The sequence below is a fragment of the Castor canadensis genome, chromosome 16 (assembly GCF_047511655.1).
Source record: "Castor canadensis chromosome 16, mCasCan1.hap1v2, whole genome shotgun sequence".
NCBI lineage: Eukaryota > Metazoa > Chordata > Mammalia > Rodentia > Castoridae > Castor > Castor canadensis.
The window spans coordinates 1217399-1244652 of record NC_133401.1 but is presented as its reverse complement, the minus strand read 5'-3'; the positions used below and the strand labels follow the sequence as shown (position 1 = coordinate 1244652).

The 27254-nt window shown below is 54.5% G+C and overlaps 1 protein-coding gene and 1 non-coding gene across 6 annotated transcripts; both read left to right on the top strand.

Annotated features, from left to right (window-relative positions):
- The first annotated feature begins 11666 nt into the window (after positions 1-11666).
- On the top strand, positions 11667-27188 carry Kctd15 (potassium channel tetramerization domain containing 15). Of its 5 annotated transcripts, none has more exons than XM_074056966.1 (7): positions 11667-11687; positions 14226-14322; positions 15919-16008; positions 16645-16820; positions 21518-21662; positions 24360-24665; positions 25820-27188. In XM_074056966.1, the coding sequence occupies exons 3-7, from the start codon at positions 15946-15948 to the stop codon at positions 25976-25978; spliced, it is 849 nt and encodes a 282-aa protein (XP_073913067.1). In that variant the 5' UTR covers positions 11667-11687; positions 14226-14322; positions 15919-15945; the 3' UTR covers positions 25979-27188. The 5 variants fall into 5 exon arrangements, with proteins under 5 accessions (XP_073913067.1, XP_020037058.1, XP_020037060.1 ...); XM_020181469.2 differs by lacking the exon at positions 11667-11687 and adding an exon at positions 12461-12601 and having other exon boundaries at positions 14223-14322; XM_020181471.2 differs by lacking the exon at positions 11667-11687 and adding an exon at positions 12463-12601.
- LOC141418243 (U2 spliceosomal RNA) lies at positions 18803-18992 on the top strand. Its single transcript, XR_012442933.1, has one exon. It is a non-coding gene; the product is annotated as a U2 spliceosomal RNA (small nuclear RNA).
- Positions 27189-27254: the final 66 nt, after the last annotated feature.

The following is a 27254-nucleotide window of genomic DNA, read 5'->3' as shown; positions in this document are numbered from 1 at the left end:
AACCCCAAAACAATACAAGTCCAGAGGTGACATGTAACCCGCAAGAGGGTGGTAGATACCATTACTGTAATAAGGGTCAGGGTCAGCCAAGGTGACCTGGCCTACAGAGATGTATGGTGATGGTTCTTAGAACAAGGTCTTGGAGCCAAGCATGGTGGCTCAGGCCTGTAATCCCAGCCACTCTGGAAGCAGAGGTTGGAGAATCACAAATCAAAATCGACTTGGGTGAACATAGAGTGTGAGACCCTATCTGAAAAACAAACTAAAAGGAAAAGGACTAGGGGTGTGACTCACGTGGTTGAGCCATTGCCTATCAAGTGTGAGGCCCTGAGTTCAAACAAACAAACAAAAAAAAGAGCAAGGTATTCCCAGGTACAAAAGAGATGGGCAGTTTATGACTGCCCTACTTAATCTGCACAATCAAAAGAAATCAAGAACGGGCTGGACGTCGTTGGTGACTCCAGAGGCAGAGATCAGGAGGATCATGGTTCAAAGCCAGCCTGGGCAAATAGTTCACAAAACCCTACCTTGAAAAAACCCATCACAAAGCAGAGGCTCAAGTAGTAGAGTGTCTGCCTAGAAAGTGTGAGGCCAAGTTCAAACTCCAGGACTGACCAAAAAAAAAAAATCAAGAAGAGCAGTCATCCCAATTAAAGATAAAAACACAGGACCTCTTGTCCAGATCCTAGACTTGGGCCAGTTGTCACAGTGGAACCCAGTGACTGAGAGAAAGTTCAGGCCCCAGGATTCCTGCAACACCAAAGCAAGTGTGCGTAGTAACCACGCTGTTCACCCTTCTCCCGAGGATTCCCCAGGGAAAGCAGCACCCAAGCCGGGTGCTGGTGCTCACATCTGTAATCCCAGCTACTCAGGAGGCAGAGATCGGGAGGATCGTGGTTCGAAGCCAGCCCAGGGTAGATAGTTCCAGAGACCCTATCTCAAAAAAAAACCTTCACAAAAAAGGGCTGGTGGAGTGGCTCAAGGTGTAGGCCCTGAGTTCAAGCTCTAGTAACAGAAAAGAAAGGAAGGAAGGAAGGAAGGGACAGAGAGAGAAAAGAAAGAAAGGAAGGAAGGAAGGAAGGAAATAAAGAAAGAAAGAGAAAGAAGAAAGAAAGAAAGAAAGAAAGGGACACCCAAACAAAGCTGGGACTGTCAGGCCAGATCTGAGTTGTCACAGCTGCCGTGAGACCCGCTGTGTCACAGTGGCTGTCCATTAGAGAGGAGCATAGAGGGACAGGTCTGCCTTCTAGAGCCATGCATTCACCAAGGTCACTCCCCAGTGCTGAAATGTGTGATGGGACAGACACCAGTGGTGGCTGTGACCCTGCATTGACTCCCGGACCTGAAGGATAATATTTTTAGTAGGCCAGGCAAAGGAGAAGACTGGAACTCCCCTTTGACCCCTTCCAAGATAGTAAATAAGACATATTATTGTAGTTGGGTGTGATGCTTCACACCTGTAACCCCAGCACTGGGGAGGCTGAGGCAGGAGGAGCTCAAGTTTAAGGCCAGCCTGGGCTGCATAGGGAGACCCTGTCTCAGAAGAAGTAAGACATGACTGCTTATCCTTGCTACATCTTCATGGATTGACGAGTTTGACCCCTGAACAAACCAGACAGACCTGGAGAACGGCAGGGAGCTACTGCCAACTCAGTGAAGGGCTCAAAAGAACAGTTTCGTGTCAAGACCTCCAAGCATGGTGTTTGTCTGTCCCTACCAGAGATCAGTTTGCATTCTGTTGGAAGGGACAACAGCCTTGACGGCCCTCTGTCCAGTTATGGTGTAAAAAGACCTGGATTGGCTGGCCATTCTGCAAAACAGTTCATTAACCTGCTGTATCAGTGACCACCTGCCGATCAGAATGGGTAGGCAAGGACTGGCCAGTACAGTGTAGACCTTAGACTTATGCTGTTAGAGGTGTCAGCATTGGGAAAAGACTTCATGAGCCCCGTGGCTAACCCCTGTAATCCCAGCTACTCAGGAGGCAGAGATCATGAGGATGGAGGTTCGAAGCCAGTCCAGGCAAATAGTTCCAGTAACCCTATCTTGAAAAACTCCATCACCAAAAAAAAAGGGCTGGTGGAGTGGCTCAAGGTGTAGGCCCTGAGTTCAAGCCCCAGGACCACAAAAAAAAAAAAAAAAGGTAATAATCAATGCACACAAAAAAGGGTTGGTTGGTAGAGTGACACAGGTGGTAGAGCGCCTGCCTAGCAAGCACGAGGCCCTGAGTTCAAACCCCAGTGCCGTAAATAAAAAATAAATAAGAAGACATCACAAGTGTTTGGGCAAGCCTAGCACAGACTTCCAGTTTTGTCACAGGCCGTTCAGTGTGGAAAATTATAAACACTTTTGAATAGCAACTTTGGCACACGAGATTCTAAGCAAAAACAGCCCTGACTACCCATTGTGACCTGGACCCCACAGACCTACAGAGTCCAAAGGTCAGGGCACCTTGCGGTGTCCGTCCGTGGTAAGGCTGGAGTACCAGGAATGAGCTGTGAGCCAGGACTCCTTGTTACCCATCACCGTTGCCTCAAGGCGCTCCCTCGACTCGGCTGGATGGCAGGATATAAGTAGCTGGCAAAAAACCGGGAAAAACCAGAGCTTGGTTCATGCAGGGGTGGGGTTAGTGTAGACGCTGGTAAAATACAGATGGTGTCTGTCCTTCCTGCAGTTGTCCTGAGAGCACCTTCGGTGATCAAATCCTCCTGATAGTGGTGGTGGTCATCCGCCCTGTGGGAAAGAGAAGTGGCCAAAGGGCAGAACATACAGAAACTCATGGCAGCGCCTAATGGCTTGGCCAGGAGGCCAGAGAGCTGGGAGGAGAGTGGTTCAAGTGGTAGAGCACCTGCCTAGCAAGTGTGAGGCTCTGGGTTCAAAATAAATAAATAAATAAAAACTGGAAAGGCAAGAAAATGGATTCCCTTCAGAGCTTCTAGAAGGAATTCAGCCCCACCTAATTTTAGCCCAGTGAGATCCACTTCGGACTTCTGACGTCTTGAATTATAAGATCGTGGGGTTTTAATTCACCAAGTCTGCAGTAGTTTGTTACAGAAGCAACGGGGGGAGTGGCACACTGTGTCATCTGGGAGCAAAGCAGTGTCCTGCTCACCATCACCCCCACCTACCTTCCCATCCGCAGAACTCAGGGGATTAGAGACCCTGGTTCCTGCTAGGAATATTGGATCACATTATAATCCCAGCTACTCAGAAGGTGGGAATTGGGAGGCTCATGGTTCCCGGCCAGCCTGGGCAAAAAGTTAGTTGGAACCCATCTCAAAAAGCCGGGTGTAGTGTCCTGTGTCTGTCACCATCGAAGGTAGGAGGCTCATGGTCCACGCTGACCTGGGCAAATGCAAGACCTTCCTTGAAAAATAACCAAAAGCAAAAAGGGCTGGCAGAGTGGCTCAGGTGGTAGAGCGCCTGTCTAGCAAGTGTGAGGTCCTGAGTTCAAACCCCAGTATTTCCAGGGGAGAAGGAGGGGAAGAGAGACAGAGGAGGAGGAGTGGGGGGAGGAAGAGGAGGGGAAAAGAGGGCGGGGAGAAAGAGAGAGAGATTCAGCCAACGGTGGATCAAAAATATTTATAAAAATTGCATCCGTATTGAACATGGATAGACTTTTTTTCTTGTCATGATCCCCTAAACAATACAGTGTGGCAACTCTGCACACGACACATTGCATTGTGTATTAGGACTAATCTAGAGATTATTTAATGTATACAGGAGGATGTGTACAGGAGATATGTAAATACTGGTCCATTTTATACAAGTGACTTGAGCCTCTGTGAATTTTGGTACTCCGGGGGGTCCTTGAACCAATCCCCTAAAGACAGACACCAAGGGGTGACTAGATCTGAAGAAGTGGATCCCGCGAATGCATGGGACGCAGGGTGCTGGACGCCGCAAACCTCCTGTGTTCCCCTGAGGTTTGTGCCCTGCTCAGAAGAGCATGAAGGAAGACAGACGTCAGGCTAGGGAGGTGGGTGGCCTGCGGCCCCACCCAATTTGGGACAGTGTTATTGAACTAGGGACTGGCAGGGAGCAAGAAGGGGTCAAAGGAAAGAGGGAGGTAGACGGTAGGGATGAGGCTGGAAGCCATGAGGGCAGGCAGATCAACCAGATGGAGGCGAGGGCCCTGGACCAGCTGGCCATGGGCTGGAGCCAGTCTCCAGCCTGCACAGCTGAGGGGTGGCTGAGGTGGGGACTCTGTGCGGAGGCCAGGTTGGGATCAAGGCAAGATGGGGTGGGACTGTAAAGGGAGCAATGACAGAGGTGACTCCACTTTGGATGAGGGAGAGATTTTAGGAGCAGACATCTGAAGGGGTGTGGGACACAGCAGGCCTCTCACCAAGATGGGCGGTGGGCCCCACGGCCAGGACGAGCTGACCAGACCTTCTCAGAATGTTCAGTTCAATAAGGATGGGGGCGGCAAGCGGCCAGGTTCAGTGGCAAGGTGACTAGACGCCAGCCAGTCACAAATGTGGGAAGTGTCAAGGTGTAACAGCTGGCCCCAAGCCAGGCAGAGCCCTGTGGCACTCCTAGACTCCAGCTGTGCTGCACCCGAGCGTCCCAAGCACCCCACCCCGTGCGGGAGCTCTGCCTTCCTGCTTTACCCCCACTCCTGGTCCAGTGTGGTCATTCATCGACTGCTCCAGGACACAAACTCAGGATCACCCATCCAGTATCAAGACTGTAGTCTGAGTCAGGAGGCTGGGGCTCACACCTGTAATCCCAGCTACTCAGGAGGCAGAGATCAGGAGGATCAAGGTTCAAAGCCAGCCCGGACAAATAGTTCACAAGTCCCTATCTCGAAAAAAACCATCACAAAAAAGGGCTGGTGGAGCACTCAAGGTGAGTTCAAACCCCAGTACGGCAAAAATAAAATAATAAATACATATAGTATGGGGCTGGAGGTGTGGTTCAAGTGGTAGCATCTGCCTAGAAACCACAAGGTCCTGAGTTCAAACCCCAGTAAGCACCAAAAATATTGTTTTGTGAAAATACTTGTATAACATTAATCATCATAATATATTGTGATATTATAACCTTTATAAAATATTATGACTATATGTTACAGTATTATATAGTTATAAATCATGGAATAGCATGTACAACGTCCCAGTGGAATCTGTGTGCGTCCACATACACACAGAGAACGATTCATTGTCAGCGCTTGCTGTGTGACAAACACAACATTTCAGTATCATCCACAAAGGGTGTGCAGGTGGCTTCTCAGCCCCATCCCACCCACCAACCATCTTATTCCGGGGCTTGGGCATCAGGGCCTGCAGCATTTTCTACCGGTGGCAGCAGAGGCTGCAGGGACAGCTCAGCCCAGTGGCAGGAGCTCACTTCGGTTGGGGTCATTATTTGAAGCCTGCTCTCAGGAGTTCTTTCTGCCGGCCATAAAGGCACGGCAAGGGTGTAGATGTCTCCAGGGACAAGAAACCGGAATCAATAATTTAACCTCTCACACGTGCCAACCCGGGGTTCCCTAGGAAGAGGAAAATGAGATTGCCAGGGTGTGGGGGGATTAATTTGTAATTAGTTCTAATTACTAAAAGAATCGACGTTTCAATTTTTTACAACTTATTTGTAGTCTTATGCATTCCTTCTGTAATAAAGCAAAAATAAGAAGTCTTCGATTCTCCCTAATTCCTACCCAAATCCTTCCTTGTTGATCGCAAACCAGATGCAAAACTTATTTCTAACAGGGGACGGGCTCTACTACATGAAAGCAGGGCAGTAAAGATTGGTGGGTTGATACTGTTTTGAAATGTACTGGGATGCCTCAGATTTTGGACTACCTTGGGTGATCTTCCAGACTCTGCCAGAGGCTTACAGTGCCTGGAGGTGGAGGAGGAGGGAGAGGAGAGAGAGCTCAGGGAGGAGGGAAGGAGGAGAGAGAGAGGACAAGTGAGGGGAGAGGGGGAGGCGGAGAGGGGGAGAGGGGGACTGGCTGAGGGAGGGGGTCCAAGGAGGAACCAAAGAGGGTGTCTGCAGGAGGGCGTCTGCCATGCCCAGTGATGTGAGAAAGGCTAATGGCAGACACAGATGGAAGAGGAGACAAACTTCCATTATATACAGGGTTATAACACGAGCCAGGCACAGTGGCTCACGCCTGTAATCCTAGCTTCTCAGGAGGCAGAGATAAGGAAGATCACGGTTTGAAGCCAGCCTGGGCAAACAGGTCACAAGACCCTATTTCAGAAAAGCCCATTACAAAAAAGGGCTGGTGGAGTGGCTCAAGGTGTAGGCCCTGAAGTGGGCTGTCCCTTGTGTGTGAGCGTCTGTGAGTGTACCTCTTCGTGTCTGTTACTATGTATCTGTGTCTGTGTCTGTAGTGTGGTGGTCTGTGTGTCTTTGATCATGTGTATTCATGTGCACATGTCTGTGTGAGTCTGTGTAGTTGTGTGTCCGTGTGCACCCCGTGTGTGTAGAATAGAAAAAAGACTGTAGACAAAAGACTAAATAATTGTCACTGTGCCCTTTGGGAAGGGGAAACAGGTCTTTTGCACATTATATTTATTTATTATCTATTTTGCAATGATTACATATTGTTTATTTATCTTGGCAGTACTTGGGTTTGAACTCAGGGCCTCATGCTTGCTATACAAGCACTCTATCACTTGAGCCACTCCACCAGCCCTATTTTTAAATTTTTGTGTGTGTGTGTGTGGTGCTGGGGCTTGAACTCAGGGCCTTCACCTTGAGCCACTCCACCAGTTCTTTTTTGTGATGGGTTTTTTTGAGATGGGGTCTCCAGGAACTATTTGCCCAGAGCTGGCTTTGAGCTGTGATCCTCCTGATCTCTGCCTCCTTAGTAGATAGGATTACAGGCATAAGCCACTGGCATGGGCTTTATTTTTTAATTTTTTCATTAACATGTCTTGATTGTACAGATTAATGGGAGTCAGCATGACAGTTCAATACCTGTGTGTAGCATTCACTCATCAATACACCCTACACCCTCTCCCCTTCTGACTTTTACAAAGATAGTAAAGCCTTTCCCAGCTTGAAAAAGAAAAGAAAAAGAACTTCCCGGCAGAACCTCAATGCCCTCCAGGGCTCCTCCCTTGAGCTGTGCTGCCTTTTCTCTCTTGGGCCCTGGGGACATTTCCTAGCCTTGCCCCAGGGGCAAGGCCCAAAGCAAACAGGACATTTTTCTACAGTCTTGTATTTTATCTTTCAATGCTAGGCAAATTTTACAGGCTTCCCCCTAAGGAATACATGTTTATCTTAATTATACTATCAGGAGGGCTGAAGCCCCACCTCGTGGAGTCTAGGGTTGCTCAAGCCATCTTCATCCAACCTTCCTGGGCTCCTGTGTGCCTTCTGAGGTGGCTCAGGCAACAGCACTTAGGGAGGGACCGGGTACCAGCAAGACGAGCTTGGAGTGGAGCTCCTGGAAGGGCAGTAGGAAGGGGAAGCCAGCCATTCTCGCTTTAAGAACGACACCCGCTTGCTGAGAACTCACCCTAGGCTGAGCCCAGCTCTTTGTGCTTGTGTCCCAGCATCCCCATCACCTAGCTACTCTCACAGTTTTTCACACTGCAAACAAGGGCGCTGGGACTCCAAGAAGTGAAACCCAAGGCCACCCAGCTGAACTCCTATTCCAAGTTCCCACCCTTGCTAATCTTCTACAGACAAGCCCAAAGAGAGGGAGTTGCTAGGGACAAGAGGTGCAGTCAGGTGCTCCAGGCTTGGGTCCCAGGAAAGAGCCGAGAACAGGGCTGACTGAACAAAGGCCACTGTCCTCACCATCTAAACAACTTTCATGAGAAAAACTCCCAGGGATCTTTGCAAAAATATCTGCAGAGCCCTTCGTCCTGGAAGCTCAGGTGGTCACTTGAAGCCAGAATTGTATCCACTCCAAGTCATTAAGGGACAGGACTCAGTGTCCCTGGAATCTAGTCTATGCTTATACTGATTGAGAAAACTGGAGGACCCCCCAGGGAGGGTCTCACTGGTCCCCTTGGCTCCACTAGCGAGTGTGTCGCAGAGTCAATGCTGTAGGTCTGGGGTGGTGGGGCTGCTTGTAGGCTGCTTCCCAATGCCACCCACCAGTCACTGTTTGTCACTGCTGATGACTGGGAGTAGCCCCATCCCCATATCCCTAGGGGCCTCTGGAGGCTCTCAGTGCTTCCCTGCTGCACTTAGGAGAGGGGATGAGCCTGTCAGGAACCCAGGTGGAGGGCCTGGGGCTACTTAGTGGCCTGGCCCTTACCTGGAAATAGCAGTAGCCATATTGCCAGGCCACCCCCATGGTTGCTTGAGGCTTCTGTCTCCTGAGGGTATGGGTAAAAGGCAGCACAGAGGCCATCCCTGGCTTGAGCTTTTCTGGAGGTGCTCATTGGGGGGCCCCAGCCTTGAACACAGCATCCATCCTCTTTTCCTTCCTCACACACAGCCAGTCCTGCCCAGGACTCACATTGCCCCAAAGGAACTCCAGCCCTGCCCAGTCCAGGGAGCAAACCTGATTGGCTGAAGCTAATCAATTTCCCAGAGGTAGTCTTGCAAGTTGGCAGGGGATCCAGTTTTGGCCAATAGAATGTGCCAATAAGAGCTAGGGGGACTACAGGGACAATTTTGTCATTCTGCATGGGTGTCTAGGTGGGTGTGAAGCTTTGCCGTCCATTAATCTTTGGACCAGAGAAGAGCTGGTGTGAGGACAGGCTCATGTGCTGAGGGGGGCAGAGGAAAGAGGGTGGACCTGGATCCTTGAATACTCTGCAAAGTCACCAAATCAACTCCAAGATCATTTGACTTCCCACCTGCTGTTCCTGGAAAGAACCCACATTCCCATCATGAAGCCATTCTAAGATAGTCTCCGCTGCTCACTTCCAAACTCATGGACCATTTGAGCCTTGGTGAAAATGTTGAAATGTCTCTTGGGAAATAGTTCAGGCGAAGAGTAATGGGGGTGGGGAGAGCCTGACTCTGGAAGGCTCAGTGTGGTTCTGAGCAGCACTCCTGGGCTAAGGTAGGAGGGAGGGATGGCCGGCAGCACCTGGAGGCAGCCCCTGCCTTCCCGACCTCCAGAAGTCAAAAGTGCCCACCAGCCCAGCTCAGCAACAGCTGACTCGTTTTCTATTATTCTCCAGGACAGGCAGGGGTGATCTGGTAGCAGTGGTGATGGTGATGAGCACTGTAGTACCTTTTCCACTGCTCCTTTTGGTTTGCACGTTCACTGGATCACAACCACCAGAGAAGTTTGAGGGCGATTCCCAAGGCAGAGTCTGAGGCCAAGTTCACTGGCAGCCTGGCTCAATCCTATCTGTGAGTCTCTAGGTGGGCACAGCCCTAGGAGAGTCTGGCCTTCACCCCAGGAAGCCTAAAGTGGGTGGAAGAAACAGCCCTGCCTAATAGCCCAACTCCCCCCCCACCCCACCCCCAACAACCGCAATCCTCATGATCTCTGCCTCCTGAGTAGCTAGGGTTACAGGCGTGAGCCGCTGGCGCCCAGCGCAATGTGTTTTCAGTCATAATTATACATCTTCAACTAAAAAGTCATCACCATTATATGCCACAGACCACATCCAAATCTCTCCATGGAACTTTGAAAACACTTGAGAATAAATTATGACCCAAACTTACTCTTCGTAATGACATGTCTGAAGTTCAACTCTTGAATAAAACGATTTGGGGATATGAAAACTAGAGTCCCCAGCAGTAAAGGCAAGGCCCTTCAAAGTGGTCAGTTCTTGTTCTGATTAAATTGTGCATTTTTAATATAGTTGGTATAAAGTGAAACTCTTTTTTTAAAATGTAGGAATTTAAAATAAAACAGAACATCCTGTTTTCAGGGTCACAGTATCACGGTGAGATGTGTCTCTCAGACAATGACACTTAGTATCTCTGTAGTTCTATGAATACTTTTGAAGTGTCATATTAAAACCAATCTCGTGGCCTTGAGGCAAAAGGAAGCAATTAGTCTTGGAATTGTGAATAAATAAAAATCCATTTATACACCCGTCCTTGACATGTACCTTCCAAGTCTTAGAAACTTCATCTAGTGGGAAAAGAAATGTTAAATCATGAATACCAGTACTAACCATGTCGCCATGTGGCTTCCTGAAACAGTTGTGTTTACACCAGTCTTTTAAGTGTTAATTTATATGTACATATTCATCCATATCGAACACAGAACAAAGACGTACTAGTAAGCCACCAAGAAGAGGAGGGTGCTGGGATCACAAACAGGTTTTCAGAGGGTCCTTGCTTCTCCAAGGAGCCTGGTGCATTTGTCCCTGGTCTTTGCTCCTTAAAGACGTGGGGAGGTTTCTGTCCCTGAAGGTGGTGACACCCCACGGTGACTTCCTTCACTGGTGATTCCAGGCAGAACTTTAGGGAAGACCTCTGGAGGTCACAGTATTTGGTTAGTTGCTTCACTTCTTTTTTTTTAAGGGTCTGTTTCTGCAATGCTAGGGGGCTTTGCCTGTCGGACAGATGGGGCAGTCACCCACACAGAGCTAAGTGGACCCCTCAGGTTGGGCACCCAGCATCAAGAGTGGTGCTGTTTAGCCCAAGTTGAGAGCAAGAAGCTGGGGGGCTCCAGAGCGTGGGGGAGCCGCGAGTGGGCAGCCTTGGGCGGCCCTGCACAGATCCCTGACCTACTTCCAGGGCCCCTTTCTGTTCTAGGAGCATCTTAAAAAATCCATAAATTAGGGAAATTAACTGATGGGGCCCAGGGCATCCTTGTAAGCTATTTAAATCTATAAATTTACAACATTCTTCTGCATATATCAAGTAATTGAACTAACTGCGGGGATGTAACTTTAATGAGAAAATTTCCCTCTTCTCCAAGTAGATGGAGAGCTAAAATAAATAAATAAGTAAACAAATAAATAAATAAAATCTTCCCTTAAGAGGAAAGTTTCTGCTTATTCCCTGTGTGGAGAAGTTACAGAAAAGTAGTCCGGACACTTTGCTCCAGGTCCCCTAGCCACTCCCCACTTTATCCTGCTCCCCCCAGCCAGCCTCCCCCCCGCCCCCACTGCACTACGCCCCGGGAAATCTGGCCACTAGAGGGCGCCAAGGCTCGGCCGGAGCTCGCGGAGGGGGCGCCGGGCTTTCCGGAGCTCCCCCGCCCTTCTGCTTGAACCTGGCTCTGGCCGGGGCGTCCCGGGAGCCAGGCGGGGGCGCAGTGGGAGCGGGGCGCACCGGCCGGGATCCGTTTCCTAGGAGCTGGGAAATGGTCTAGGAGGAGGAGGGACGGGCGGGGCGCAAGGGAAAGAGGAGGGAGAGGAGGAGGAGGAGGAGGAAGGGGCAAGAGGACCCTGGGACCAGCTTGGGGTGCCCAGGGCGCAGGCCTCCATGGCGCCTTGGGGAGCTTTTGGCCGCCACCGTCTTCATCGCGCAGCGCGCGTCAAGGAAATGGCGCGTCTAGCCTCGGGCTTGTGACCCGCCGGGTGCCCCCCGCCCCTCCCCCGCGGTGGCCACCGCGTGTCCGCAGACGTCACGGGCGGCGCTGCGCCCCGGGGGAGAGGGGCAGCCGGGGTAGAGACCTGGGCAAGAGGGACGGGGAGGGGGAGGGGGTGGGGGGAGGGGGAGGGGCGGCCCTGCCCCGGGCTCTGCTCCAGTCCGGGTCGACTCGCAGCCCAGTTTCTTCCCAAGTCCCGCCCCCAGCCCCGGGCGCCGCGGCGGCGGCTGCTGCTCTCCCCTTTGTAACCGAGGAGTCAAGAAATGTGAGAAACGTGCTCTGTGTTACTTATTTGGGAACCGAAAATTTATGCCCAGCTGAAAACGCCCGGGGAAATATTACATCAGATGAAATGACAATGATTAAAATCAGCTTCTCCCCCGCCCCCTCCCCGAGCCCGGAGGAGGCCCGGGCGCCGCGTGGCCGGCCGGCGGGGAGGGGGGGGGAACGACAGGGGGGCTGGGCCGCGGAGGGCGCGGGGGGACCTGGGCGCCCCGATCGCGGAACGGTCCAGGAGGAGACCCCCGGCGGGAAGGCACGGGCTTCGGGGCCAGGCGGGTGGGGATCGCCTGGCGAAAGGAGGGGAGGCAAGCGCATTTTTGTCGCCGAGCGCGGCAGGCGCGGGCGCGCGGAGCTAATTGCGACTCTAATCCTCTGCCCCGCGGCGCAGCCGAGCCCCGAGCCAGGAGTCGCCGCGCGCGCCCGCTCGCGCTCGCCGCGCTGGGTAATTTGGAGCCGGATCGCTGCCCTTTGCGTCCGGGCTGGGCCGCGGCAAGGCGCGGGCTCCGGGCTGGGGTAGGGGGGCCGGGTTTTCTCTCCGACGATCGGGGGAGGCCGCTGGAGAGAGGAGGGTGGAGAGGAGGTGGGAGCGGCGGGAGGACAGCCGGAGAGCCGCGCGCAGCGGAGGAGGCGGCGGTGGCGGCCGCGAGGAGGGGAGGAGGCGAGGGGAGGGCGGGGAGGGGAGGCCCCGGCGCGGCGCGCCGCGAGGGGCCGCGCGAAGCGGGGGCCGGGGCGGGAGGGGTGGGTGGGGGGAGGGTTGGGGGCGAGAGAGAAAGTAACTCCAGGACGAGACCGGAGCGACCCGCGCAGCGATCATAGGCGACGAGGCTGCGCCCGGGCGCCCGACACCGGCGGCTGCGGGGGCTGCGCCCGAGCCCGATTCGTTGCTCCGGCTCCAAGGTAAGCCCAGCGCGGGCGGCCACCGCTCAGCCAGCGCCGCGCACCCCTGTTCCCAAAGTGCTTGCGATGCCGAGAAAGTCGCCCGGCCAAGGTCCGGACCTGGGCGGGGGCGGCTGCTTTGTCCCTCTGCTGGGCGGCGGGGGGCTGGCGGCGCGGGGGCGCCCAGCACAAAGGCCTGGCGCGAGTGACCGGGGGGGGGGTGGAGGGAGTTGCCCACGTGGGCTGGTCCTGGCCGTGGGGTGGACCCTCCCCACGCGGGCGGGCCCCAAGCTTCCTGCCGCGCGGTGTTTGCGTGTGTCCAGGTCCCCTCACTCTGGTCCCAGTACAAGGCCGAGTGCCCTGCAGAGCTGGCGAGTTTCCGGGGTCAGAAACCGGCTCACTGCAGCTGGGGATTCCGGGCGCACAGGGCCCAGCTTGGCGCCGAAATCAGAGAAGGGAAAAAGTCTCTAACGGGACAGATGTGCGTCCTCTGACGCCCACCCGGCGAGTCCGGAGCCCGCGGGAGGGGCTGGCGCGCTGGTTGGTGGTCCCTGGTGCGCGGGGTGTGGGGCCGCGAGCGGGCCGCGCTGAGCCCCGATCTCCGCCTCCAGATGGATCCCGGCTGGCCTCCCGCACCCCCTGACCTGGACGCACACCCCCCGCTCCCCCTGCTGCAGCGCCTTCCCGTCCTCCGAAGCCCCCGACTGCAGAAAGATAAACCTTCAAGTTTTCACTCCGTGTCTCAAATGTGCACGAAGGAATTTAACTGCACGAGTGAATAACAGCATTAGTTTCAATTAATTTTTTTTTAATCCCGGCAACAATAAACTTTGAGAACAAAAGCGCTTTTACGTCCTTAATTAGACGAGTTTCCCATCTGTGGTCTCCAAGTGTCTGCCTCTTGATTTAACTTTGTCCCCGCCCCCGCCGCAACACCCCTCCCTTCCCGGGCAGGCGCTTCGGGTGCCACTGCCACCCCGCCCCGCGGCGCCCGGAGCTTTGGCCCAGCCGCCCCGAAGTTCACACCGGCCAGCGGCCTTGGCTGCGGGGCTGGCGCGCACCAGGTGGCCGCTCGTGTCGCCCTGGGCCCATCCCCCGGACCATCCTGCTGGCCCCTGGCACTTTGGCCCCGGGCCTGCGCCCAGGGCGTGGAGCTGGAGGGAACTCGAGAGGCGCCTTCTGTTTACCTTTTATGGTTAAAATAACAGCTTAGCAAAGAAGCGACTTCACCAAGAAGCGATTTAGTGAAATCGTCTCAAGCTGCCGCAGCTCAGCCAGTTTAATCACCCCCAGAGAGCTAAACAACTGGGAGCACAATGGGACACAAAATCATTTTGTGTGTAAATGAGCGTGGCATTCTGCTCACTTCCCTCCTCTGCTCCTGCGGGCGGGGCTCGGCTGCGGGCGGGCGCGGGGACCCGGGTCTCCCGCCGCAGCGTGGAGCAGCGGGTCAATACCAGGCCAGTGTGCAAACCCGGGGGCCCTCCCTCTCCAACATTGCCACTGAGGCCCGGGCAACAGGCGGCTTGACTGAGCCTTGGGAGGGTGGCGCACGCCGGGTCTGGGTGGTGGGGTTGAGGTTGGTGTTGGTGGGAATGAACTTGTGTGTCTTACTGCATCTACTTTTATGCCCTGGCTTCAGCAGTGGTCTCAGGAAAAAGGGTCGTTGTCCAGCACAGATGTATTTGTCCGAGGGAGCTTTGGAGATTCCGGTCAAGGCGTAAAGCCTGGGGCTTCCAATGGTGAGTTTCTGGTTTGCCATGGACAACAGTTGTGTGGTTTGATGGGTTGCATGAGACCAGGATGGAGCAGCTTAGGAGATGGATGCTTGATGTTGTGTGCCACTTGTGATTTGTGTCCTAGAAGCAGGGAAAACGTGCAGTCCACTTTGCTTGCCCTTCCAGTCTGTCCTCCATGGGTGCCTCCTGACTCCTCCCCTTGCAGAGCCTTTCAGGGAGAAGCCATTCCTAAGGTCTGTTTTGGTTTCTCAGAACTTCCTTGCCATAACTGACCTGGTTTCCTTTAAGGCTTTCCAGAAGTCCAGAATGGACCTGAGTAGCAGCCAGCCCCCAGGTGAAGGTAGAACTGCCCCGCCCCCTCCCCCCCACACACTCCCCTACTTGTGTCAGGCCTGGGAACTTCTAGGCCCCTGGGGGCTAACAAATCACAGGAGAAGGACCTTCCTTACATTTGCAGGATTTGATTCTCATTGGACCCTGGTCCACGTTTTAAAATTGAATGTTGGATTTCAAGGCATAAATTTAGAAGCCAGAGTTTAACAGGAAAAAATGGCCTCTTGGGTCAGCAGACGTCCTATGATTGCTGTCTAAGGGTTAAACCTGTGAGAGAGAAGTCCAGGTTAGTCTGTGGAGAGAGAGAGAGAGAGAGAGAGGGAGTATGTGTGTGTTCACTGTGCAAATCCCCCTTCAGTCCCCATTGAGATAGCCCCAAGTTAGTAGAAAGGTGGGGGGCAGAAATCTGCCCTTCTCCACCCCTCCTACATGGGAACTGCATAGTGCCTTGGGGGTAGCTTCTCAAGACTGAGGGACAATCTTATTTCAGGTGGTTGTGACAGGAAAAAAATCCCTTAGTAGCTCTGGGGGGAGGCGGAGAAAGGGTCCCGGGTGCTGATTGCTGTCTGGCCAGGGAATGCCTCCAGGGTGTGTGTGTTCCTGAAGGGGTCTGGAATACATTAGGCACAGACCACACCATCCTGGGGTCTGGAGAAACTGGGAGGTGCAGTGGAGACAAAGACAGGTTTTCTGTGCTATTGGGAGCCATAGTGGGGAGAGAGAGGTTCCCAAGTGACTTCGTTTTATTCCTGTGCCCTGGCTTCTGCTAAAAGTGGCTTCCCTGTGTCTGGCCAGTGGCACACTGTATCTTAACATGGTGGAAAGAGGTCCTGGGCTTCCCAACCTGTCAGGGTGGGGGGATCCTTCCTGAGCTGCCGGTCATAAGTTTCTCTGCTGATGCCAGAGGAGACACGCTTGGTAACATGGCTCTAAACCAAAATACCAGGAAAATCAGATTTGTTCTGAAACATTTCAGGGCAATAATAGTGAGCATATGTTTCAGAACTGTCATTAGCAGAATTAACAGAGAAGGAACTGCCCAGAAAACACATGTGAGTGAAGAAGTGAGCTTGTGCATGTGTGTGTAATAAGCTGTGTCCTGGAGGCCTGCTTTGGGCTGTGCAGATAGTGGGGGGTGGGTAGAATCTGGGAGGGCTGTCTAGTGCTCATGGGGGTCCCAGAGAGCGGTCCATCGTCCAGGGGTCACCCAGCACCCAGGACTGTTGGACAGTACGTCTTCTCTGCTTTTGTCGTTGCTTCCCACAGATATTCTGGGCAGGGATGGATGTCTAGATGCCTCACCGCAAGGAGCGGCCGAGCGGGTCCCAGCATCACACACACAGCGCCGGCACCGCGGTGAGCCTGCAGGGTGGGCTGGGACAGTCACGGAGGCCCCTCTTTGCTGTTTTCTGGGGTACCTGTTCACTGGCTGCTGCTCCTCTGGGTGCTGGCACTCAAGAGAAGGCTGTTGACTGGCTGTACCATTATGTATTTTTTTTTTTAAACAAAAATGCTCTTAATTTGATGTGAAATTTACTACATGTATAAAACTCAACGCCTTAGGTGCTGAGGAAGTCACTAATTTAGAGGTGTCTCGTTACTGAGACAAACTTGCAAAAACCCCTGAATCCCAATTCACAAATTGGTGATTCGTTTGTCAGGGGATATTTCACATCTAACACATAAGCCCGCGACCTTTAATTAGAATTTTGCAGTTTGTTTTCTGCCCCTGGAGGCTGACACCTTGAAAAAAATTTTTTTTCTTGATTTCTTATTGCTAATAAGCATCTTTCTTTTTCCCTCTGGTACTTTGAAGAAAATGATGCAAATACACTTAATTACAGTGGTGGCCGTAATTTGTCAGCTGAATATGTGATCAGGCAAAGGCACAAGTGATCTGATTAGATCTGTGATCACACGCACAATAAAAGGAGTTGCATGGCTGTGTCGTTTAGGTGAAACTCTCGTGTTTCTCCTTGTTTCTGTCTCCAGGAGGAAGGAAACATGTCCCGGCTGTCTCTCACCCGGTCGCCTGTGTCTCCCCTGGCTGCCCAGGGGATCCCACTGCCAGCTCAGCTCACCAAGTCCAACGCACCTGTGCACATCGACGTGGGCGGCCACATGTACACCAGCAGCCTGGCTACGCTCACCAAGTACCCCGACTCCAGGTAAGAGCGTGTTCCTCCACGCGCCTCCAGGCAGGAGGTGGAGACGGTAGCGGCCATAGGGACCTGAGCCCCGCAGCCCCCACACGGTGCTCTCTAGGGTGCAGGTCCTGTGAGCTAGGGCTTGTGAAGCTGGGTGTTTGTCAAAGGCTGCTCTGAACTGGGTTTGAGACCCTGCACCGGTGGCATTGACATTGACCATGTGGTGTGTAGCTCCTGCTGGCAGAGACCTGGACTTATTCAGAGTCAGCCCTACCTGATCTTGGTGGGGGAATCTTACAGACCTTCAGCATCCTCCTGAGTGAGACTCGGGCCTGGCTGCTGCCTGGGACCATTTGTGAGCCAGGGATGCTAAGTGTATCTGCATCGTGTGTGTGTGTGTGTGTGTGTGTGTGTGTGTGTGTGTGTGTGCGCGCGCGCGCGTGCACGCGTGTGAAGGTGTGTGATTCGATTTACTATTCTAACCCTGGGGAACGTGCACGGGCAGGAGGCACCATGGGTTGCCCTCTTTGTCTGCTTGGGGTTTGGGTGGCCATCACTAGCTGCAGGCTGCAGTGACTGCCTGAGAATTCCAGCACATTGCAGGGTATTAGAGGCAATGGCTGATTGAGTCTCATACCCCATAATGGATAAAGTGTCTGTGACCAGGCCCCCGGGTAGGGCTGAGCTCCTCCCACACCCAGCCATCCTGACACTTGGCCTGAGGGAGGTGTTGGTTCTGTTGAGTCTTGCTCTTGCCCCTTGGGCGTTTCCCTCCCCGGGGTGGACCTGGTTTCCCGTTGGCACAGCAGCAGGGCTGCCGGAGGTGGGCTGGTCTCTGAGCATCTCCTAGAGGTGATGTGTGTGCTGCTGGCTGAGCCTGTTTGTGACAGTTGTCTCCCAGCACAGTGAGGCGGCCACCGCTCTGTGGGGCCACGGAGGGCTGAACAGTGGGAGGGCAAGACTGTGGGGCATCACCCCTGTTTTAGACATTGGAAATAAGAAGAGGAGTTAATTAATTCCCTAGACACCCAGGGATCATCTCTCGGGGGCGCTTCGTGGACTTGCTTGTGATCTCAAGTGTGTGGAGGCGTCTGCTTTCAGAGCCTGTGAGCGTCCCTCACAAGATTAGGCGTTCCCCCTCAAGAAGGAAACACCGGAGGTAGATATGTGTCTGGTCCAAAATTTGGGGTATAGATAGTGGTTGGGGCTTCATTCCTTCAGCCCCAGGGAGACCAGGCGAGAGGTCCTTGTAAAGTCTTGTAAGGCGCGTCGGGGGCAGGAGCCATGAGGCCAAGCCAGCAGCGTCGGCCAGCATGCTTGCTTGCAGAGCCCTGTCCAGGGTGGGAGATGGATTTTTTATCTCCTTGCAGTTTTGCCTTCTGCGGCATTCCCGAGTTGTGTGAGATAGATCACCCTTTAACCGGCCCACGATGTTTGTGAGTGAAATTCATAAAGTCTGTGCCTGAATACCTCTCGGAAGAATGTTTCCTGAAGTCAGACGTCTGATTTTTCTGGAGGAATCCCAGCCCAGGCCTGGGGGAGGGGGAGTTGAGTGGGGGGTCCTTCCTGCTTCTTGTCTCTGCTGCCACTGAGGAATCAGACCCAAGATGGGAGGTGGTCTTCCTCCTCACGCATCTGCCTGCTTTGCAGTGGGATGTGTTGTCTTCCTGGGGGACTGAGGACCCTAAGGCCCCGTGATCTGGCTTGTGGAACCCTCGGCTGGCAGGACGTACCCGGAGCGGGTGGCAGTCTGCATTCTTTCCCAGGGCTGGGGCTCAGGGTGAATCTGTTGTTCTGCCTAGGTGGCTTCTGGTTCGTGATAGAGCCACTCTGCAGGCCCGGAGTGTTGGCCTAGAGACCAGGGGCCAGTGTGACCTGTACGGTAGTTGGGATGGGGGTCAGGTGACGTGTGAGAGGTGGCTTGCAGAGCTATGCTGGAAGGGGCCTTACAGACACCTCTCATCCTCTCTTTAGTGAACTATTAGAATTTAGAATGGTTTTTCATTGCTTCTCGGCCTTTTGGCCAAGAGCAAGTGTAGTATCTGTTCTTATCAGTTTAACATCTGATCCGTCCTCTATCCGAGGACAATATATTAAATGGATTTTTGGAACAGGGAGATGGAACAGGAGCTGCTCTGATCACTTCATGCAGCAACCTGGCATCGCAGTACCTCTGGGAATGGTGCGCCAAAAAAATAAATAAAAATAAAATGGTTTTTCAGTAATTCTGGAAAAGACTGGCCTTCACCCAGTGTCACTGAGGGTCACCTGGTGACAGAATTAAAGTACTGAGGCCACTAAGGGGGTTGTAGTTGTCAGCAGAGTCCCACCCTGGGCAGCTTGGTGAGAACCAGGGGACCTGTTCCTTGGGTCCCTGTGCCCATAGCACTATGTCCTGGCCTCTGGTTCTTGTTCGGTCAGGGTGGCCTGGTGCCATCTTCCTCCTCTGGCCCACCCAGCAGCAGCCATAGATTGTCACCAAGAAATGGCTGAGCACAGAGGCCTAGGGGACTAGGAGTGGCCCCTGGGTTTGTGCCTCCCCTTGTCTGGTTGGATCTCACTTAGCTGGTGTCATCACCACTTCATGCTGGCTCCATCCTCTCTGTGGGGAGCAGCCAGTGAAGATGACCAGAAGCTGAGGAATAATAAAACAGCCCAGAAATTGGAGCCACAGCTTTTAAAAAACAAAAGGAAGGGTAAAGACGCCATTACACCTCCTTTTGGGTACCAGGGACAAGGTGTCTGCTGGATGGTGTCTTTCACATCCCCAAGGGACCCAGCTGCCAAAGTGTGAACTTGTCAGTTATTCCATGGAGGACTTCTAAAGTGGCCCATGGTTGGTTTCCACAGGGACAGGCGGCACCCACCAACAGAAGCCAGGAGGTCCCAGCAAGAGCTCAGTCTTAAGACCCTGTGAGTGGCTAGGGGTTCCTTCTCGGTGATTATCCAAATTGTCCCTCAGCCTGCCCACATCTGTGGGCGTCTCAGATGCTGAGTGCACTGAGTGGCTATGTCCTATGAGGAGGTGCACCGCTACCATGGGTCCCAACACAGGGACTGAACCATGGAAAGATCTAGAACTCAGCCAGCCCTGACGTCAGAGGGATTTGGAGCTCGGCCAGGCAGAGCACCTTGCTACTCAGCAATTGAGCTGAGCCGAGAAGGGTGGGGAGAGCTCCCAGGGAGGCCAAGGCTGTGACTTGCTGACTCACCTGTGGGTGGGAGTCTCACCTCTTCTGACAAGTCCTCGATAGCCCCTCGCCGGTCTGCCCGCCACCATCCATGGCACTGGTGGCCTTGCTCAGTCCCTGAATGTCCCCACTGACAGCTGAATGCCCAAGTTCTGCTAGGCCAGATGTTAGGGACTTTAAAAGCTGGAATGAACCATAGAGCCGATGAGGGGCTTGTGCCTCCTGGGACTATTGTCACTAGGACTGGGGGATTGATGGGTGGCTCAGTGGCCTTTGGAGCCCTAAGGAGTCATCTGAATAGCCGCCACTCTGGTTCCACGGGCTTGGGCCTCCACACCTCGTACCACGGGCAGCCTTGCCCTTTCGTACTGCCCTGCTGGGATGGGGAGTCACCTGGAGGACAGGTGACAGGTATGAATGGGGGTTCCTGAGAGCAGCTCTGGGGACTCGAGGCTCGCCTGCTTCTGCCCAGCCAGTGTGTCCTGTGTACACATGGCACAGGGCGGGGACAGAGAAGCCCGGGAGCATCCCTAGAGGGCTGTGGCTGGTGCAGGCAGCTGGGGCCTTAGGCCGCACCTCACGCAGGCTGGGCGGGTAGTCCCAGGTCAGACCATCTTTCTCCTAGGCTTGCAGACAGGTGCAGCTGGCGTGATTGTGGCCTTGTGACTGAAGTCCAGTGGTGCTGCTATTAGGAAAACGTTCCACCTTCCTCCTGTTCTCCAGCTACGCTCTTGGCTGCTCCGCTCCCCCCTTTTGGCCTCCTGTTTATCCACAGCTTAGCCAGGGGTCTGCTAAACCAGAGGCTGCCACCCTGGCCTTGGGGAGGCACCAGCCCTGACTCTGTGACCTGGTTCCTTCTCTTTGGAAATAAGGACAGGTTATCAGGGGCTCTGCTCAACAAGTGCCCTGCATTTGTTGGAAGCGCTGTCCTTCTTCCCTCGGTCCCTGCCCTTCCCAGGTGTGGACCCCTGTGGCACACGTGCTCACGTCCCGTTCCTCCTGCCCGCCTCTGTGAGTGGCTATGGGGATTTGTGACGTCGTCTCTGAGGGGCTTATGTTGACTGACGAGTGCCTTTGCCAGGGTTATGGGGAAGGGGACCATGGGACCCTGTGTCTGTTGACTGACTGCTGTGTCTAATGCTTGTTGACACGGGTTGGGTCCAGAAGGTGTGTGTCCCCAGTGACTGTTTTGGCCAGTTGACATGTATTCACCAGGTGTGTGGCTGTTGGTTGGGGTGTTGGGTGGTCAATGTGTGTTTTCTGGGTGCGTCTGGCTGGCTGTGCGGGAGTGTGTACCAGCTCTGTGACCTGCTGGTTCGTGTGGCTGTGGCTTGGGTGTGTAGCTGTGACATGTGGGAGCCTCAGTATCCTATATGACAGCAGCCTGGCTGCCTGAGGTGTGGACAGGCACCCGTCAGGCTGTAACAGAACCTAAGTGACCCACCCAGCAGGGCGGGTCCTGGGGAGTGGGGGCGAGGCAGTGGGCGCAGCCTTTCCCCCTCATGCTTCTGGCCCGGTCTCTCCCAGGATAAGCCGCCTCTTCAATGGCACGGAGCCCATCGTCCTGGACAGCCTGAAGCAGCACTATTTCATAGACCGCGACGGGGAGATCTTCCGCTACATCCTAAGTTTCCTGCGCACGTCAAAACTGCTGCTCCCAGACGACTTCAAGGTAGGTCTGCCCCGCCCGAGCTGTGGCATTGCACAGGGGACGCTGTCACTTAATAAATGGACCCATGGCTGTCATGGCAACGAGGGGAAAAAAAAGAAAACTGAAACGATGAAGCCGAGGGCTGAATCCGTTTTTTTAAACTAATTTTGTTTTCTCACATTTTTAGCTGCTTTATCAGAGTGTAGCAACAGTCAAGCTGGGGCACCTACCCCGGTCATGTTCGTCGGGGTTAAGGGTTGCTGTGTGCTGGAGTTGTGTGAGTTAGAGGTTCACAAGTCTGCTTCCTATTGGAGTTTGGGGGGGAGCCCTGATATCCAGACAGGTTACCCCCACCCCGGGGTCTTAGGATGAGCCTGTTCTGCCTTAATGCTGAGCCCCTCTGAGGTCCCAGGAATCATGGGAGGAAGAGAACTCAGGCCTGGGCTGCCCTGGCTCATGCTAGCAGATATCTGTCCTTCCTCCTTTCCTTCCTCTCTTCCTCCCTCCCTCCCTCCCTCCCTCCCTCCTTTTCCTTTCCCTTCCCTTCTCTTCCCTCCCTCCCCTCTCCATCTTCCTCCCTCCCTCCCTCCCTTCCTTCCTTCCTCCTTTTCCTTTCCCTTCCCTCCCTCCCTCCATCTCCCTCCCACTCCATCTCCCTCCCTCCCTCCCTCCCTCCCTCCCTCCTTTTCCTTTCCCTTCCCTTCTCTTCCCTCCCTCCCCTCTCCATCTTCCTCCCTCCCTCCCTCCCTTCCTTCCTTCCTCCTTTTCCTTTCCCTTCCCTCCCTCCCTCCATCTCCTCCCTCCCTTCCTCCCTCCCTTCCTTCCTCCTTTTCCTTTCCCTTCCCTCCCTCCCTCCATCTCCTCCCTCCCTCCCTCCCTTCCTCCCTCCCTTCCTTCCTCCTTTTCCTTTCCCTTCCCTCCCTCCCTCCATCTCCCTCCCCCTCCATCTTCCTCCCTCCTTTCCTTCCTCCCTCCCTCCATCTCCCTCCCCCTCCATCTTCCTTCCTCCCTCCCTCCATCTCCCTCCCTCCCTTCCTTCCTCCTTTCCTTCCCTTCCCTTCTCTTCCCTCCCTCCCCCCCTCCATCTCCCTCCCTCCCTCCCTGCCCAGAGCACCAGTAGCCCCAGGGCCCTTTGTCCTTTGTCCCATTTGGTCCCTGAGTGCCAACAACTGAACTTGGACTGAAAACCTGGTGACACACAAGGGAGCCAGCACTGCAGAGAGTAGAGGGTATTGGGATGTGGGTGGAGTAAGCGCTGTTTAGCAGGGCAGTGAAGGAAGAACCAGGCAGGCAGGTGTGAGGACCCTGAGGAGGGACTGTAGGTGGCAAAGGGCTTGGTACATCCCAGTACTGTGGAGAAGGTGTCGAGCCTGGAGCCTTGTGACCTGGGAGGGGAATGGTGGGAAGGGAGGCTGCTGGGTGGTGTTGGGGCCTGCGTTTGTGCTTGACCCTGCCTGCAGTGGGAGTGTCGTGACTGGGGAAGGACGATTATTTGCACAGTGGTAAGATTGCTTTGAGGAGGATGCAGAGCGGATGGGGAGGGGAGAGAAGGACCAGGGATGGAAGCAGAGAAGCTAGAGCAAGGTGAACACTTCTGTTTACAAAGAGGCTGCAGATTCATGGGTGTGGATTGGCAGGGTCAGGGAGTCTTTGGGGTGTCTCCCAGCTTGTGGTTGAGGTGACAAGTGGAGGCTCAGGCATGGAACAGGCTGGAGCCATGTGACGCCACACTCCTTTGTAGAAGAGGTGGGGGGCGGTTAGCAGGAGACATTCAGGGCTAGGAGGAAAGATGGAGTTGTTTGGTGTCTAGATCTGTAAAACTCCAGGCACGGGTATGAGAGCCAGGAGGGCAGAGGCCCAGGATGGAGCTCCACAGAGTCTTTCCTGGGGCAGAGAGGCTCCCTGACCGATGACAGGCCCAGAGGAGGGGGCAGTTCCAAAGCCTGGGACTTCTTTGCATTTCCTCCAGGGGCCCTAGTGTGCTGGGCACCAATGGGTGGTGTGAGTCACAGGCCTGGGCTACTGGGGGCTGCTGTAGGGTGAGTGTTTGACTGGGGCACAGGGTTGGTGTCAGGGTCCAGAGGGCAGGTTGTGTGAGCTCGTCCAGCCTGGGAAGGGTAGGCTGCCTGGTGAGGGGTGGGCTTCCCTTCTTGAACACTCATCCTACTCTGCCTGCAGAGCTAGGCATTTGGTACCCATTGTGTCCTTCAGTCCTCACTCCCCTTCTCTGAGTGAGGTACCCATTTTACAGAGGAGGAAACTGAGGCTCAGGGAAGGTCAGTAACCGAGGTTCATAGATCTCTTGGCTGGTAGGTGATGGCATTGTAAATCTAATACCCACATGTCTGCTTAGAGAGGACCGTTTTCCTCCAGACTGGGAGAGGACAAGATGCCCTGTGTCCAGTCTGATGTCCCCAGACATGGGCACAGCCACCACCCCTCTAGTGTAGACTCGGGGGTTTCTATGAGAATTAAACCCCCAGGTGCTGAGACAGAAGGGTCACAGAGGGAATCTGGCCTGAAGCTAGATTCTTTATGCTTGGGCACGCTTACCTGAGTCTTATTTACCCATCTGTACAATGGGTACAACCACCCCAGTCCACACTGTGCCCTGGGTGTCTTAGCGCCTGCAGCCCGGGGAGAGGAGGTCCCCTGGGGTTGGAATGACAGCCGTGACACCTTCCCCGCCCTCCTGACACTGAGTGCGCTCGTCCGCAGGACTTTAGCTTGCTGTACGAGGAGGCTCGGTACTACCAGCTGCAGCCCATGGTGCGAGAGCTGGAGCGCTGGCAGCAGGAGCAGGAGCAGAGACGTCGAGGCCGGGCCTGTGACTGCCTGGTGGTGCGGGTCACACCGGACCTGGGAGAGCGCATCGCCCTCAGCGGTGAGAAAGCGCTCATCGAGGAGGTCTTCCCCGAGACCGGGGATGTCATGTGCAACTCCGTCAACGCCGGCTGGAACCAGGACCCCACACACGTCATCCGCTTCCCGCTCAACGGCTACTGCCGGCTCAACTCTGTGCAGGTGAGGCCCTCGGGCCACCACCCCTGCCTCCCGCCACCTCCCCAGAGCCCTGGAGCTGCAGAGCTGATGGAGGGGGTTAAAAAAAAAATTGATCTGTACTTTTTTCCCTCCCAAAAGGACGTTCTCTACAAATGGCCCGAAGTGTTTTCAACCAAGTGTGCTTCATTTGACACCCAGATTCTGACTCTGGATTCAAATTAAACCCAGGCACCAGCAGAGGGACAGGGGCCCGGAACCTCTCTTTACACTACTGACCTGGGGCCACAAGTCCACAGTGCCTTTCTGGGCTGGTTTTTCCCACATGCATCTCAGCACTCAAAGGTGTTTTCCAACAGCACACTTGGTTTTGTTTTTATTGTTTTTATTTTTTGCAGTACTGGGGTTTGAACTCAGGGTTTCCACCTGAGCCACTCCACCAGCCCTTTTTTGTACTGGGTTCTTCAAGATAGGGGCTCATGAACTATTTGCCCAGGTTGGCTTTGAAACTTGATCCTCCTCAGTAGCTAGGATTATAGGTGTGAGCCACCGGCACCCAGCTCAGCACACTTATATTTTGAGATTTTTGAGGTTAGAGCAAAATTGATTGTGCAGGGAAAAATGTGTCCTGTCCCTCCCCTCTTCCCCGCCCCATCCCCGCCAACCCACTATAGGACACAGGGCAAGACACAGTGACCAGCCCCCACCTCACCGAGGCCCATGTGAACATGGAGGCCTGCAAAGACCTCCACCCTTAAAGGACTGCCCCTTTTCCTCTCCACCCAGAGTTCTCTGGAACTGAAGAGCCCTGAGGCCTCCAGCCATCTGGAACTCCCACTCAGAGAAGCAGGTGGCTGCCCAGAGGCTAGGGGGCAGGGCCTCTCCATTATTGGGGCAGGAGGCTGAGAGAGGGGGTGCCTGGGGCCACGTGTGCCCCTGAGGGCAGCAAGGTGTCAGCCTGAGGGGTGGGGGCGCGGCAATAGTCCACCCAGGTGGGCAGGCTGTGCCTGTCCCTCCTGCTGTGGAGCACAGCTGGTGGTGCAGCCGGGACCCAGGACCTTTGTCAGTGCTGAGACAGGTCTTACAGGAGCTGATAACCTGCTCTAGCTGGTGCCCAGCTGCCCATCCTGCAAACTCTTGCAGCTGGCCACTGCTGACCCCTCTTCCTTCCCCGGCAGGTCCTGGAGAGGCTGTTCCAGAGGGGCTTCAGCGTGGCTGCGTCCTGTGGGGGTGGCGTGGACTCCTCCCAGTTCAGCGAGTACGTACTTTGCAGGGAGGAGCGGCGACCTCAGCCCACCCCCACTGCCGTCCGGATAAAGCAGGAGCCCTTGGACTAGGCCCTGCCTCAGTGCCCACCTAAGGCCCCTGGGCCCTGGGATCACCCAGGGACCTGGAAACAGTGCTGGGCAGTCCTGCCTGAACAGTGGGCACGAGATTGAGGGTCCCACACTGGCCCGGGGAGCACCAGGTGTCATGGCAACAAAATGGGATGCCCCACGCGTGCCCACCGAAGGACTGTTGATGTGACCCAGGCAAGCTGGAACTCCACTGCCAGCTCCAGCCTGGCCTAATGTCCTCTGAGGCTGTGGGGACATCAGACGTCCCCCACCACACTGGAGCAGCTGTTTATCCCTCTGCATGGGTGGCAGACTCCGGCGAGCCTCCTTGCTTCAGGAGGTGGCTTATTTTTCTACAGTATTTAAAAACAGAGAGAACTCACTGCGCAGTCAGCGAGCTGACTAGGACCCACGCTGCTACCTGGTGCTCAGTTCTCAGTCAGGCGCGCGGCGAGCCGGCTTGGATGAGCTGCTGGGTACTTGGGTCAAGGTGCCTATAGGGACAGAGGTGGGGATGGCAGTGCTCCAGGAGATGGAGCAGGGCAGCTGGGAGGAGGGGGGTGGGGACTGGGTGACTCTGTGAGCATCTGAGACCCTCACCTTTGCCACTGCCTAGCGCTCAGGCTGCCCTTGGTGGGTCACCTGACCTTTTTGCCCCTTTGCGTGCACTCACATCTGGTCCCCATCCAGACTGGCACAGGGCCACGCCTTACCTCAGGAATGGGCCCCACCAGAAAAGGGACCTATCCGTCAGCAGCATCCTCTGGGTCCCCAGCTCAGGGAGCCACCCTCAGCTCCAATTTTCCCACACTAACATGTACACTGACTTTTAATTAAATTTGTTACATTAGCTTGCCAGAAAGACCTGAACACAGGCTAACCTAGTGCTCTTGAACCCAGATTCCAGTGAGGACTGGCCCTGGGGTGAGGTGGGGATTCCCTCACAGACCTGTCTCCCAGGTGACAGGCCCAAAGATGGACACCCCCAGCTTTGTCACACGTTGCTGTGTGCTGGCTCTTGAGTGGAAGAACTTGCAGAGAACTGGTGGGTGGAGCCAGCTGGCACCACCCAGTGTATAGTAACTGTAGGCTTGTACATGACTCTGATATTGTAAAGATGATGTATAATTGTCGTGAGTTTCTGTAAACACATCATGTCCCCTGTTCAATGCCATAAACGACGCTATATAAAGAAAAGACTGAGGCTTTCGTCCTGTGCCCAGGCAGCAGCTGGATTCCTGCACCTGGTTCTGCAGGGAGGTTTGGGGGTGGAGTT